Source organism: Plecotus auritus, assembly GCF_963455305.1.
Source record: "Plecotus auritus genome assembly, chromosome: 5".
NCBI classification, from domain to species: domain Eukaryota; kingdom Metazoa; phylum Chordata; class Mammalia; order Chiroptera; family Vespertilionidae; genus Plecotus; species Plecotus auritus.
This window is the reverse complement of record NC_137776.1, coordinates 90,372,218-90,388,913: the sequence shown is the minus strand read 5'-3', so window position 1 is coordinate 90,388,913 and position 16,696 is coordinate 90,372,218. Positions and strand designations below refer to the sequence as shown.

The 16,696-nt window shown below is 40.1% G+C and overlaps 1 protein-coding gene across 3 annotated transcripts in view; it reads right to left on the bottom strand.

The window, feature by feature from the left end:
• Nucleotides 1-16,696, bottom strand: part of PTPN4 (protein tyrosine phosphatase non-receptor type 4) — a 238,741-nt gene that overhangs the window by 82,224 nt on the left and 139,821 nt on the right. For all 3 annotated transcript variants that reach the window (XM_080669872.1, XM_080669870.1, XM_080669871.1), the window contains 3 exons: nucleotides 15,251-15,314; nucleotides 11,474-11,646; nucleotides 1,166-1,234 (listed from right to left, as the gene is read on the bottom strand). In XM_080669872.1, the coding sequence (XP_080525998.1) occupies nucleotides 1,166-1,234; nucleotides 11,474-11,646; nucleotides 15,251-15,314 (306 nt within the window). The remainder of the gene's footprint in view (nucleotides 1-1,165; nucleotides 1,235-11,473; nucleotides 11,647-15,250; nucleotides 15,315-16,696) is intronic.

Genomic DNA, 16,696 nt, shown 5'->3' with positions numbered 1-16,696 from the left:
TTAATCACCTCACTTCACTTGTTAAAAGTAAATTGGCTATTACAAGATCATAAAAAAGTGAAAATAATTAAATGACACCAAAATAAAAAGCAACTTATTTCTTAATATGATTAAAAAATATATGGAAATAACTGGATAATAAATGTGATGTTTCTCACAACGTTTTTTTGTGTGTGTTTTTTTTAAATGTAAAACCATTTAATTCTAAATCAAATCACTTTCACAACAGTGAAAATTAGCAACTAGTCAAGGTGTGCCACTGTACATGGTGTCCTTTTCTGTCTGTGGCTGGGACCTGGTCCTGTTCCACAAAGGCAGCAGGAGTAGGAGTAGAGACTAAGAACATAGAAAACACACACAAAAGAAAGGAAAACTGCCTTGGCAGGGGGCAAGGTGGTGAGCCTGCAGAGGGGTGGTGGGAAGGGGGCTCTCTTTCAGGGATGGGCCAGCAGTCGCAAATCGGCTTTCCTGCCCCAGCTCCTGGCAGAGGATGCATGGGGACCTATAAGGTTAAAATTAAAGGATAGGTAGCCAACCTGGCTTTGCTAATTGGTTCCTAGGATACCTTTCTTGGTAGAGCTCATCTTGGCTCACTTCCTTCGATTCCAAGTGATTATAGCTTTTTAAATCCTCACCTGTGGATATGTTTTTATTGATTTTAGAGACAGAGAAAGGGAGAGAGAGGAAGGGAAACATCGATGTTAGAGAGAAACTCGATTTGTTGCCTGTCATACACATGCTGACCAGGGATCGAACTTGCAACCTGGGTATATGCTCTGACTGGGAATCAAACCCAAAACCTTTGGATTTACGGGATGACGCTCCAACCGAGCCACCCAGCCAGGCCTCTCAAAGTGTTTTAAAAAAGGATAATAAACCATTCAATAAAATGTTATATTAATTATATAATACTTGATTCAGCGTAGTCAGAGCTGTAATGCTTGGCACAGGGTTAATTTAGCTCATGCAAAAAATATGAATGAATAAACTGGACAAACTATTTCACTATTCCCTCAATATAATTTGTTGTTTAATTAAATAAAGGGTCAGGTGATAATTTTGTAATCATATTTGAGAAAAGAGTTTTTAGTAATTTTAATATTTCTTAAAAAAAAAAAAAAAAAAGAAGAAGAAGAAGAAGAAGATACTGAAACAGGAGTCTTACCTTGCAAATACCCTGTCCTTATTTGCTTTTTCTTTGCCATACTGAACTGACTGGACTTCAGTTCTCCCGCTGAAATACATAAATACGCACAATAAAATATTGACGAGAATTATAAAATAACACACAACATGATTATATTACAATCTCTTAAGAGACAAGGAATTTCTAGCAGGGAAAAGAAAGTAAAGGATAAGACTGAATGACTGGACTACATTCTAGTTCTAGCTGAATGTATGAAACTTAATTAAGTTCTCCCATTAATCAACAAAAATGTGTTCCACAGACACTTCCTTATTTGGGAGTAAATGTGAAAGAAATAATTTTTCATGAGAGGAATTCCTTCTCTGCTATGCCCTGTAAAAGTACTCCCTCTAGACTGAGATAGGCTGTTGTGTCTCAGCTCATCTAAGCCCTGCCCTTACCCTAGAGGCCTGTGGTTAGGTGGTGTCTCTACTACTACTTAATGAAGGGCTTGAAACATGGACATCTCGAAGAACAGCTCTTTCCTTAGACAAGCTTTTCCTCCTTGTCTACTGGTAATGGTTACAGATATAAAAACTGGTTACATTGTGGTCAACCAAAGAACTTGTATGCATATATGCATAACCCATGGACACAGACAATAGGGTGGTGAAGGTCTGGGGCAGGGGCAGGCTAAGATTGGGGGAGGTGGGGGACCTATGTAATACTTTCAACAATAAAGATTTAAAAAAAAAAAAAAAAAGACTGGTTACAACCTCATATCCTTTCATGTCCAGACACAAAAAATTCCAGATTTTTGTATATAGAAAGGAACTAAGAACAGAAATATGATTAGGAGTTGAACACTATAGAGGATTTATCTTGAAGCTGATTTGTCTAGCAAGTACACTGTTTATGCACAGGAATTGACCCTCCATTGTGATACTCCAATGTCTCCAGACCAAATTTGTTAATAAAAATTTGGTTCTCAGAGAATTTACTTGTCACATAACTGTAAATGTACATAAATGTCTAATATATCAAATATAAACATTTACATATGCAGATATCTAATACATATAAAAGCAGCCAAATGGGTTTACAAAGCTAAGCAAACAATTTTAAGGTCATCTTTCCTGGATGAGTATAGCTAAATGTAAACAGAATGGCATGTCTGTTGAAGCTTTAATGCAAACGTTAGAAATGTTACTATGATTTTTAAATTTAGATAAGTTGAAGTTTAAGAAATTATATTTCCTTTAAGAAAGGATCGAACTTGCAACCTTTAAGAAGAAAATATAATTTCTTAAACTTCAACTTATCTAAATTTAAAGGAGCGGGCCTAAGCCATCAGTCAAACATCCTTAGCACTGCTGTGTTGGCGGGAGAGGCTGCCGCCACCACCGCTGCTCTTGCCAGCCGTGAGCCTGGCTTCTGGCTGAGTGGTGCTCCCCCTGTGAGAGTGCACTGACCACCAGGGAGCCGCTACTGAATTGAGCGTCTGTACCCTGGCGGTCAGGCCACATAGTGACCGGTTGTTCCGCTTTTTGGTCAATTTGCCTTTTATTATATAGGACTAGAGGCCCGGTGCATAAAAATTCATACATTGGAGGGGGGGGGGGTCCCACAGCCCCGGCGGTCAGGGGAAGGTGATGCCCCATCACACCTCTGCTGCTGCCACTGCCGGCAGCGCAAGCCTCGGCCGGCCCTGGTTACCTAACCCTTGGGCAGCCCTGGGCAGCTGGCCAGCTGCAATCCAAGGCTTGCCTGCACCTCGGGCTGGCCCTGGGTGGCTGGGCAGCCGACAACCGAGGCTTGCCTGCTCCTTGGGCATTGGCTGGACAGCTGCCATCCGAGGCTTGTCTGCACCTCGGGCGTTGGCTGGACAGCTGCCATCCGAGGCTTGTCTGCACCTCGGGCCGGCCCTGGGCGGCTGGGGGGCTGAGGGGACTCCAGAGGCAGGCATGCGGGGTGGGCCTGGCCTTGCTGTGCACCTGCTGCCCCAGCATGGCTGAGGAGACTGGGTGCCGCCATCTTGTGGCTGTGGGCACCACCATCTTTGAGGGCGTGACAATTAGCATATTCCCTCTTTATTAGATAGGATACTTAGTGTTCAAGAATTAGTTCTATATTTAAAGGGTTTAATCTTCATTCTTAGTTCTTTGTGCCAGATACTCCTTGATTTGTTTTAATTATTTATTTAATTTTATTGATTTTAGAGAGAGAGGAAAGGAAAGAGGGAGGGAGGAAGAGAAGAAGGGAGGAAGAGAGAAAAACATCCATTTATTGTTCCATTTATTTACGCATTCATTGATTGATTTTAGTATATACCCTGACCGGGGATTGAACCCACAACCTTGGCATATTGGGATAACACTCTAACCAACCTACCCAGGCAGGGCCAGTTCATGAGCTATTTTTTGTTAATCCTCAGCAGAGTATACATTTTTTCCATTGATTTTTTTAGAGAGAATGGAAGGGAGGGATGAGACAGAGAGATAAACATCAATGTAAGAGAGACACATTGATTGGTTGCCTCCTGCATGTGGCACTACCAGGGTGGGGATTGAGGTAAGTGCCCTTGACTGGAAAGTGAACCTGGGAACCTTCAATCCGAGGGCGGACGCTCTATCCACTGAGTCAAACCAGCTAGGGCTCATGAGTTATTTTAATTTACCTCTTGAATAGCTCAATTTTACTATTAAATATTTTGAAAGTATATTTTTATTGATTTCAGAGAGAAAGGGACAGGGAGAGATAGAAACATCAATGATGAGAGAAAATCATTGATTGGTTGCCTCCCGCAAGACCCCTACTAGGGATATAGCCCAAAACTGGGACACTCAATCACTGAGCCATGCCAGTTGGGCACCATTAAACATTTTTTAAAAATGGGTTCAGAAATGTTATATTCTGTGAGGTTTTTTTATTTTTGTTAATGTCTAAATTTCAATGGCAACCTCGCTAAGATATTTTTTTATCATGTTTTCCCCCTTTCAGATATAGTAGACAAGCTATATATATGCCTGAAAAAAAGTTTCTGCATGCCCCCCATTGGGGATCGAGCCTGCAACCTGGACATATGCCCTGACTGGGAATTAAACCTGCGAGCACTTGGTGCATAGGACAATGCTCAACAACTGAGCCATACTAGCCAGGGCTGGATAAAAGCTTTGTCGTTCAATATTTAAAAACTAGAGGCCCGGTGCACGAAATTCGTGAATGGGAGGGGGTGTGTCCCTCAGCCCAGCCTGCACCATCTCCAATCTGGGACATCCCTCTCACAATCCAGGACTGCTGGCTCCCAACTGCTCGCCTGCCTGCCTTCCGATTGCCCCTAACTGCTTCTGCCTGCCAGCCTGATCACCCCCTAACCACTCCCCTGCCAGCCTGATTGATGCCTAACTGCTCCCCTGCCAGCCTGTTTGCCCCTAACTGCCCTCCCCTGCAGGCCTGGTCCCCCCCAACTGCCCTCCCCTGCAGGCCTTGTCACCCCCATCTGCCCTCCCCTGCAGGCCTGGACCCTCCCAACTGCCCTCCCCTGCTGGCCTGATCGCTTACAACTGCCCTCCCCTGCTTGCCTGATCCCTGCCAACTGCCCTCCCCTGCTGGCCATCTTGTGGCGGCCATCTTTGACCACATGGGGGCAGCCATCTTGTGTGTTGGAGTGATGGTCAATTTGCATATTACTCTTTTATTAGATAGGATATTTAATCCAAACTGATAAATCTCTAGCGAGACTATTCAGGAAGAGAAGAAACATATTATCAATATCAAGAATGACAGAAATGACATTCCTACAGATTCTAGAGTTATAAAGATAACAGGGAAATATTATAAATTTTATGTCAAAAAATTCAATAACTTAGATGAAATAGATAAATTTCTTGAAAAACACCTACTAATGCTTGTTCAGGAAGAGAAATCCTGAATTGCTTTATAGCTAATAAAGAATTTTCATGTGTTGTTCAAAAGCTTCCTGTAAATAAAACTTCTGCCCTACATGGATTAATTGGTAAATTCTATCAAACATTTCGAAAGAAAATAATACCATTACCACAGAAAGTCTTCTCAAAAGTTCAAAATGAGGAAATATTAGTACTTCCCAACTTATTTAATTTTTTTCCCCAAATCATTTAATGAGGCCAAAAACCTAACATCAAAACCTGAAAATGACATTATTAGAAAATTACAAAATAATATCCTTCATGAACATGAATGTAAAAATTCTAAATAAAACTTTAGCAAAGTGAATAAAATAAAAAAAAGGGGTAAAAGATGATGACAAAGTAAGGTTTATCACTGGAATGCAGAGAAAGTTTAAGACATGGAAAATCAATGTCACTCATCATATAAAGAAACTTAAAAAAAGGCTTTGCTTCTAAAAGAAAAAAAAATAAAACAAAATGAAAAAGAAAAAAAAACACAACTAAAAACAGAAAATTAAAAAAAGCCTAAGTTGGAGGACTAATACTACTGATTTTAAAACTTATTAAATATAAGACCAAAAACAAGTCTATAAAAATTTGAATTATGGATTTTCAACAAAGGTGTAAAAGCCAAGTCAATGAAAAAACGGACAACCTTTTCAATAAATTGTGCTGGGACAACTGGATGTCCATATGCAGTAACAAAAACAAATAAACCCCTAACAAAATCAATCCATACTTCCCACCATATATAAATATTATTTCAAATGAATCACAGACCTAAATGTTAAGAGCAAAACTACAAAACACATAGAAGAAAACAGGAATGAATCTTAGTGACCTGGAGTTAGGCAAAGATTTCTTAGATATGAAACCAAAAGAAAAACCCATAAAAGAACAAATTGGCAATTTGAACTTCATCAAAATTATGTGTTCTTCAAAAGAAACTAGTAAAATGAAAAGATAACAACGAATGTTGGTGAGAATATACTAAGTGGAAATCTCATACATTGCTGGTGGGTACATACAATGGTACAAACTCCTTTAAAAAAATGATTGGCAGTTTTTGCAAAGTTAAATATTTATCTACCACAGGATCTGGGCATTCCACTCTTAGGTATTTAATCAAGAGAAATTGAAGCAAACATTTCACATGAATGTTCACAGTAGCTTTATAAATAGCCCAAACTTGGAAACAACCCAAATGGGGAAACAAAGCACTTGATATCCATAATCAAGTGAATGGATAAAAAAATTATAGTATATCTATACAATGGAATACTACTCCACAATTAAAAGCAATGAGCCATCAATACATGTAACAACACATACATTTTAAAATATCTATGCTTAGTAAAAGTGGCCAGACTAAAATACAAACATGCAATATACATGCTTAAACTGACATAAAATCTTAGAAAAACAAACCATTTACATATATTTATATATAAAATATATTGTTGGTTTCATGGGTATATAAAAGAGTGGGAGAAAGGAATTATAAGAGGGTTTGGGGAAACATTTTGGGTAGATATGCTTGCTATCGTGAGTGGTGATGGATTAATGGATATGTATCTCCAAATATCAATTTTAAAACTTTAAATATAGTAGCTTACTGTATATCAATTACATCTTAATAAACCTGATTAGAAATGCAAAACCTGCTAATAATAGGCCCATATTTCCCCAAGGGCAGTAATAGGCTGAAGGGCAGGTGTTGCTCTTGTCCCCACCAATATTTTTTTTTTTAAACTAATTTCTTAAGCTTCTTTCTTTAAAAAAAAAAAAAAAAAATCAATATCCATGTAGAAATTTCATTCTGTTTCAGTGATGATTTTTCCCCAAACTGTTCAAACTCTCTTTTGTACCGTGTTTCCCCGAAAATAAAACATCCTTCAAAAATAAGACCTACTTACAGGTTTCCTTCTGAGTGAAATATAAGGCATCCCCCGAAAATAAGGCCCAGGCTCTGTCTCAGAATGAAAATTAATTTACCGTAAACTGGTCGCTAGGGCCGCCCCAACTGGCGTCTAGCAACCAGTGACGTTACGCGGAGTCCTGACGTCACTGTTGTGTGGAGGCGAAGCAGAGGTCGGAGTGAGCGGTGAGCGTGGGGCGGGAGAGAGGAGAAGACTTTCGCAGATGCGTGTAGAAGAACAGGAGGATTAGAGCGGACGGGACGCGGCAAAGGTGGTGAGTGCTGGTCTGTCTCTGGTGACACTACCTGATGCTTGCAGCCGCCTTCATGATGACTGAAGGTTCTCAGTCAGTGGCAGACCCTGCTCCAGCCCAGATCCAGGCCCCAGCAAGCCCAGTGACAGTCCCCAGGCAGGCCCCAGGGGGTAAATGTCTGATAAAGGGGTAGGGAGGATGTCTGGTGAAGGTGTTCAGTGGCACAGGGGTGGGTAGAGGGGGATCACTTAAAATGACACAGGAGGATCAGAGGGGGCAATCAAAATGACACAGGAGGATCAGAGGGGACAATCAAAATGACACAGGAGGATCAGAGGGGGCAATCAAAATGATACAGGAGGATCAAAAGGGGTTACTAAAATGGTAATCCCCCCTCTGATTCTCCTGTGCCATTTTGATTCCCCCCCCTGATCCGCCCTGTGTCATTTTGAGTGATCCCCCTCCCCCCACCTTGATACCCCAATTCCTTTTTTTTTACCCCTAGAAATGAGCGCAAAAAGAAAAAGCTACTCTGTGGAATACAAGAAAGGAATCGTGGAAGACTCTTGGGGCCAAAATCTTACTGCTTTCTGCAAAGAGAAGATGTTGAGTATCCGATTGGTCCGAAAATGGCGAGCAGAGTATGGTAACCTCATTGAACAAGTGGACAAGGGAAATGCTAAAAAGCGCAAGTGTGGATCAGGTCGGCAACCATTATTTTCCGAGCTGGAAGACCTGATCTGTGAATGGGTTGTTGACAGGAGAGCAAAGGCTTTGCTTGTGAATAGAGCTCAGATTCAAGAATTTGCCCTTGCAATGGCACCACAGTTTGACATAGCCCCCGAAGACTTCAAAGTATCACAACACTGGCTGGATAATTTCCTTCAGCAAAGTGAACTGTCTTTAAGAAGATCTACAACATTGTTTAGGTTGGAAGAGACTCAAGTTATTAAGCGAGCACTTGCATTCAAGTCCTTTATTGATGATGCTGACTTCTCTAAATACAATCTTTCCAACATGATTGCTATGGATAAAACTGCAGTGTTTATAGACCAATCATCTCAAACAACAATTGAACAGCGGGGTGCCTCCTTAGCGTACATTCCCTCCACTGCTTACAAAAGTGCACGTGTTTCCTGTATTTTGGCAATTCGTCTGGATGGCACTAAAATCCCACCTTTAATCATTTCTAAGGGCAAGAAGGAAAAGATTGAACGTGTTCTGGGCGTTTTTATTCTTGAAACTGAAAAAGCCTTGGCCACACGAGCAGTTATAAGGAAGTGGGTCGATTTAATGCTGCCACTTGTTATGCGAGGGAGCCAAAGAGGTCTGCTAGTCTGGGATGCAGCCAGCACTCACCACGCTAAAGACATGAAGACATTTCTTCACGAAAGAAAAATAGATCAGATAATGATTCCCGCAGGAATGACGGCCTATCTCCAGACTCTTGATATTGCAATAAACAAGCCATTCAAAGACAATTTGCGCATGGAAATTAATGACTACATTGAAAATAGAATGCAGAGAAATCAGCGTGGAAATTTTGTGAAACCTAAACTGCAAAAAGTTGTGACTTGGGTGAAGAATTCATGGGAGAAAATCACTGACAGTTGCATTGCAAATGCACTGCGAGCAGGCTACCTTGACAAGAAGTACTCATTTAAAGACAGTGCTATTGCTAAACATGAGAGATTTGGTCCACTGATTCTGAAAGAAATGGAGTCACAAGACATTCACCAGGAAATTCAGGAATTGGATTGTTATGATGATGTTCCAGAAGATGATGACATGATTGTCATTGAATAAATGAGTAAATTCTTGATACTGTAGGATTCACAGCTTGTCTGGTTTATATTGACAACTACCGTACTACCGTAACGTATACAGATAATAAATTTCCTTTATTTTCATTTAACAATAAATGTGTACCGTATTCTTCTTCATGGAAAAATAAGACATCCCCTGAAAATAAGACCTAGCGTGTCTTTGGGAGCAAAAATTAATATAAGACACTGTCTTATTTTCAGGGAAACACGGTATTTGTAGTCATCATGATTAGATTTTGTTTGCTGTGGTATAGTTTGGGTAAATTTATTGATTTTTTTCTCATCTGAGACCTGTTTGAATTATAGTGGAAGGCTGTTTACTACAACCTATTCATTTCTTTGCTGCTAAGTAAATGGTGTGTGCATTATTTATATTTATACTAGAGGCCCCATGCACGAAATTCATGCAAGCGTAGGCCTTCCTTCCCCCAGCTGCTGGCACCGGCTTCCCTCTGGTACCCGGGACCCGGGCTTCCCTTGCAGCCCTGGCTTCGTGCAGAAGGCCGTCTGGTCTAATTAGCATTTTATGCTTTTATTATTATGGATTTCAAGGACAGAGGAAGATTAAAGATAAGTATAGTCCTTGTACAATAACTCTGGGGGTTGCTTAATTAGGAATTAAGTTTACTGAGACCATTACGGTTAGTACTGTTCTCTCATTAGAGATTTCTTTTGTCTTTGCTGAGGAATAGTACCAATATATAATGTTTAGTAAAATTTTCCTTGACTTTCACCATTGATCTAACACTCACTCTCTCCATTTACCTTTGAATTTGCAAGTACCACTGCCTTAGTTTTTCCAATATTGCTTTTAGGAAGGTGAGCTAGGAGTTAAACATGACACCAAGCCACTTAAAAATCTGCTGTGCCTGAAAAAATAAAAAGTTTTTATTGATTTTAAAGAGGGAAAAAGAGAGACAAACAATGATCAGTTGCCACCTGCACCGCCTCCTATTGGGCATCGAGCCTGCAACCCGGGCAGGTGCCCTGACCTCTTGGTGCATGGGACGATGTTAAAATTTTCCCCATTCTGTTTGTGTTGCTACTGAATCTTTTGGGGGGAGGGGAAGGCATACATTTTAAATAAAATAACCTGTTAGAGGCCTTATGCTGTTATTTTTTTCTAATTAGCTATCCCCCAAAGATTGTTGCCTTCAGGAAAAAAAATAAAAGCTATCACAAATAAAAAATTCAACAATATTAGGAAAAGGACCTAGGGCTACTTTTCAGTTATTAAATCTGATTTTGTATAACAGCTGTTTTGAACTCTTTACAATAAAGGGTCTGAGAACTCAGACATAAAATAAGCAAAATATTAGTCTACTTATGCAGAAAACAGCTTACAAATACAAGGTGTCTTGGAACAAAGAAGTTTTCTTGCAAATCCTATCTAATAAAAGAGTAATATGCAAATTGATCATCACTCCAACACACAAGATGGCTGCCCCCATGTGGACTAAGATGGCCACCACAAGATGGCCAGGGGAGGGGAGTTGGGAGGGACCAGGCCTGCAAGGGAGGGCAGTTGGGGGCAATCAGGCCAGCAGGGGAGGGCAGTTGGGAGGGACCAGGCCTGCAAGGGAGGGCAGTTGGGGGTGATCAAGTCTGCAGGGGAGGGCAGTTAGGGGTGAGCAGGCCAGCAGAGGAGGGAAGTTGGGGGAGACCGGGCCTGCAGGAAAGGGCAGTTAGGAGGGAACCAGGCCTGCAGGGGAGAGCAGTTGGGGGGGACCAGGCTTGCAGGGGAGGGCAGTTAGGGGTGACCAGCCCTTCAGGGGAGGGCAGTAAGGGGTGACCAGGCCTGCAGGGGAGGGCAGTTAGGGGTGACCAGGCCTGCAGGGAAGGGCAGTTAGGGGCAATCAGGCTGGCAGGGGAGCAGTTAGGCATCAATCAGGCTGGCAGGGGGGTGATCAGGCTGGCAAGCAGAAGTGGTTAGGGGCAATCAGGAAGGCAGGCAAGCAAGCAGTTGGGAGCCAGCAGTCCTGGATTGTGAGAGGGATGTCCGACTGCCTGTTTAGGCCCAATCCTACCGGGATCGGGCCAAAATGGGCAGTCGGACATCCCTCGAGGGGTCCCAGATTGTAGAGGGTTCAGGCTGGGCTGAAGGACACCCCCCCCCCATGCACAAATTTCGTGCACCGGGCCTCTAGTGTTTAATAAAAACACAATAGAAATTATAACAGTTCTAAAATAAAAATAATTAAATATCACTGATTTACTATAGGAACTAATGAAATGAAATAAAGTCAAAGAAACAGGCTTCTCACAAGAACCTACAGAACTTTTTGTTGATATAGTAATGGAGATTTTGATTCAGTAGGCATGTATGAGTAACAACAATTCTGTGGTTCAATAAACTATATCTTTAATTTAAAGGGAGGAAAAATCTAGCAATGCAGCATTAATGCAAAAGCAATACTTACCAGTACCGGAATTTTGAACCTAATGTAAAATAATGTGCAAAAAAATTCTTTTGAGGTGGAAGTGGTCTGTCCAAACGGAAGAATGTGTGATGTTCTACACATGCTTTCCACAAATTTTTGCATGCTCTATAGTTCACCATATTAAATCCCAATAAGGTTTCTCTGGATTCATGCTGTAATAAATAAAAAAAAAGTAGAAAATACCAGGAATATATCAGATCTAATGCTCCATTTACTTTTTATAGGTAAACTAGAAGCCTGGTACAGAAAATTCGTGCACAGGGGGGTGTAGTGGATCCCCTCAGCCCTGCCTGCGCCCTCTACAATCCGGGACCCCTCGAGGGATGTCCAACTGCCGATTTAGGCCCGATTCCTGGGATCAGGCCTAAACAGGCAGTTGGACATCCCCCTCACAATCCTGGACCACTGGCTCCTAATTGCTCACCTGCCTGCCTGCCTGGTCGCCCCTAACTGCCCCCACCCCCGCCGGCCTGATTGCCCCTCACTGCCTCTGTGTGCCAGCCTGATCGCCCCTAACTGCCCACCCCTGCCGGCCTGGTCACCCCTAACTGCCCCCTGCTGCTAGCCAGGTCACCCCCAACTGCCCCCTCCCTGCTGCCCTGGTCACCCCCAACTGCCCCCCTCTGCTGGCCTGGTTGCCCCTAATTGCCCCCCCCGCTAGCCTGATTTCCCCCCCTGCTGGCCTGGTCACCCCTCACAGCCCACCCCGCCAGCCTGGTCACCCCGTGGAGCCTTTTGTTCAGTCGTTTGGTTGTCCCTCACTAACCCCCCTGCCAGCCTGGTCGCCCCACGCAGCCTGCTTGTACAGTTGTTTGGTCATCCCTCACTAACCCCACTGCCGGCCTGGTCGTAGGCAGCCATCTTGTGAGGGTGTGATAGTCAATTTGCATATTACCTCTTTATTATATAGGATATATGCCTTCCCACCAGCAGTGTGGTCCCACATACTCACCACTGATTTATCAGTCTTGTCATTATACTATTCTGGTGGATATAAAGAAGTATCCCATTTTTGTTATCTGTACTTCCCTGATGATTAGTGAGGTTCAACATCTTTTCATGTTACTGGCCATGTGGATATCCTAATTTCTGCTGTGTCTGTTCAATCCACTAATATGTTTTTAGATTAGATTGAATATACAACCCAGGATGCAGTGTGTGTGTGTATTATATACATATTCTGTGATACTTCACTCTCTTAATGATGTCTTTTGATGAATACAGTTATTAATTTTAACATAGTTCAAGTTATTGAATTTTTCTTTTCAGATAGTTTTGCTTCTCTGTCCTGTTAAAGAACTCTTTGCCCATCAAAAGGTTATAAAGATATTTTTTCATAACTAAAATACAGAAAAATGCCCAGATATAAATATTAAATTATTGTTAGAAGATAATATGCTTACAATATCACTTCTAGATGATCAAAGAATTCTTAATTATGCTTAAGGGTTGCTTTGCATGAACTACATAGTGACATATTGTACCACATACCACAAACAATGAAAAATGACAGAAAATGTCTCAGAATATGACTGCAGTAACTGTTCTGTGCTCCCTCTTTTGACACTTAACTTCAAAAAGTCTATATGTGATTCTGACATTCTACCAATTGTATTTGGAATGTAACAAACTTTCCCACACATATTGTAAAGAATAGATATGCTAAATGTGGTATTGAGAAATAAGTAGATTCTATAAAGTTTGGGTATTTAAAAATAAAGCGGTATTTCAGAGAGAAAACATTAACAAGGCACCATTCTGCAGAGTATGCCTGTCTACAGTATTTAATCAATTGTTAGTTGGTTTTTTGTTACTGATATTACCTGAAGCTAATCACATTACTAATGATACATTATCTGAGGCAATGGTTGTAAGAATTAATTGATATGAAAATGATTGGTATATTACCAGGCACACAGTAAATGTTAGATACAATAAGTACTGTTATGATGAGTAATAACAATAGTACTATAATGGGAAGCAAATTAGAAAAGTTGACTTCTTTACTGTCTTCTACCCATATAAGGTAAAATATTTGTTCTCCAGTTACCAGATAAGACATCATATTTTATTCCTCTAAACATTTATTGAAACATGTAAAAAATGTTTGTAAGTAGCATTAATAATAATAGCTACAATCTGGAAATGACAAAACTGCTCACTAACCTAAGAATAAATTACTATTTATGGTATATTCATTCAGTAGATCAGCATACAGCAATGGAGCAAACTACTGCTATGTCCAAAAACATGGATGAACTTCATAATGTTAAGAGAGAAAAAGCAGACAAAAGAACATTCTATAGAATTTCTTTAAAGATCAAAAATAAACAAACTAATACATGGTGATACAAATGAGAGTAATGTTTGCCTTTTGGAAGGGTTAAGGACTGCAAGTGGGCATCACCTCCATTAGCAATAATACCAGTTTCTGGAGTGGTGGTAATGTTCTACATATTAACATTATATATCATATATTTATTAAGCACTATACTTAATATCTGTATATTTTTCTATTTCAATGAAACTCTGTTGAAATAAACTTTATTTTGTGAGCATAAATGATGAATCAAAGTGACTTAGGAGATCACTATCTTCTGATAAAATGCAGCTGATTCAAATACAATTTTAAGATCTTGAATATATTTTACACATATACAACTATCCTAAAACCTGCATTAATTTGTCAAGATTTCTGAGAAATAATATATGTCAAAGAATAAGATTAGTCTAATTTGATAAAATAGAAAAAAACTACAAGATGAAATTCTTTCCAACACTACTTTCCATGATAATGTAATATGTTATATGTAATATATAAAAAGGACACTGCCACAATAAAAAAAGGGAGAAATAAACTATATGTTCATGAACAAGAAATAAAACTAAACACTCAAGTTCCCTAAAATAAAATGAGCTCATATATGAAAGGAACTGCTATAGATTTAGTAGTAAAAAGAAAAAGAACACGTAAAATACTCAGTTACTGCCCTCATGAATGGACCCTGGGGACTAATATTAAACATCATGACTGAGGTCAGTTTTTAAGCTTAAAGGATAGCAGAATGGATAACTAGAACAAATTTAAATCATAACCATAGAAACACTGGGAAAATAATACATGTCATAAAATGTGAATTAAGTCAGGAAGCAGTTATCAATCTATACTAATAAAAGGGTAATATGCTAATTAGACTGGGTCAACCAGCAATCTTCCGGACGTCTAACTTCCTTCTGGACAAAGCCACAATGGCAGGGGCCGAGGCAGAGGCGGTTAGGGGCAATCAGACTGTCAGGGGAGAGCAGTTAGGGGCGATCAGGCCATCAGGGGAGCAAGCAGTTAGGGGTGCGATCAGGCCGGCAGGGGAAGGCAGTTGGGGGCGATCAGAACAGCAGGGGAGGGCAGTTGAGGGCGATCAGGCCAGTAGGGGAGGGCAGTTGGGAGGTTATCAAGCTGGCAGGGGAGGGCAGTTGAGGGCAATCAGGCAGGCAGGCAAGCGGTTAGGAGCCAGCGCTCCTAACCACCTGATCCCTGGGATTGGGCCTAAACTGGCAGTTGGACATCCTCCAAGGGATCCCAGAATGGAGAGGGTGCAGGCCGGACTGAGGGACACCACCCCCGCCCCGAGCACGAATTTCGTGAATCGGGCCTCTAGTAATATTAATAACACTTTCACTAGCACTAAAAGTTGTCATGAATGACCTCTCATTTCTTAAGACTTCATTTATATTGATAATTATTAGACCAATACTCACCAACTCTTTTCTAAGTTGAATAAAAAACTGTTTGCACTTAAATGAAATTTTTACAATCTTCAACCTAGATAAAAAGAAACAGAACTGAATTATTTAAAATACCGATTAAAGACATAAATATTAGCAAATTAAGAAAACAATTATTTTAAAAGATCGATAAAATTCATAAACCTCTAGCCAAACTAGGAAAAAAGAGAATACACAAGTACTAATATCAGAAATGAAAGAGTAGACATTACTATAAATCCCAATGATATTAAAAGCATAATAAAAGAATACTATAAACAAGTCTATACCTACAAATTTGATAATTTCAATGAAATGAACCAATTTTTTGAAAGACACAATCTGCTAAAATTTATATAGGAAGAAATAATTGATCTAAATGGGCCTATACGGTAGTCCCCCTTCATTTGCAGGGCATAAACTTCAATACCCCAGTGAATGCCTGAAAATGCATATAATACTGAACCCTACCTCTGAATGTTTTTCCTCCCTATACATACTTACTTTTTCACCTAAAGGAAGCAATTTATGGCTTCTTTTTGGCATATCCAAGTTGTCAGCATCACTAAGTTTTGCACTTTGGGCCATTGGTAAGTAAAATAAGGGTTACTTGAACATAAGTACTAAGATCTGATAACCGAGAGGGATACTAGGTGACTGATGGGCAGGTATTGAATAATGTGAAAAAAGGATGAGTCACATCCCTGGCTGGATGGAGCTGGACAGTTCAAGATACATTACCCTACTCAGAACAGCATACAATTTAAAATTTAGGAATTGTTTATTTCTGGAATTTTCCATTTAATGTTTGCAGACCATGGATAACTGAAACTGTGAAAAGCAAACTGCAGATAAGAGAAGATTACTGTAGATATTAGATATTGAAGAAATTTTTAAAAAGCCACCAGGCCCACATGTATTCACTAGTGAAGTGTACCAAATATTTAAATATTATACCAATTCTTTACAATCCCTTTCAGAGTATAGAAGCAGAGGGAATACTTCCAAAGTCATTTTATGAGGTCAGAATTATCCTAATACCAAAACTAGACAAAGACCTTATAAGAAAACTACAAAACAGCATCTCTCATAACCATAAATTTAAAAAATCCTAAATAAAATATTATCATATGAAATCTAACAATTACAGATGGAATTTATCCCAGAAATGCAAACCTTTTGAAAATCAATTAATATAAACCAATACTTCAAAAGACTAAAAGAGAAAAAAAATTACACGATCACATCAATACATTCATAATAAGCATCTGACAAAATCCAATGCCTAGTCATGATTAAAAACCCTCAGTAAAGTAGGAATAGAGGTAACCTTTCTCAACTTCATACTTTCTATAAAACCCTTGCAGCTAACATACTTAATGGTGTGAAACTAGTGTTCCATCTAAGATCAGATAAAATGTAGGGATGTCCCCTTTAACC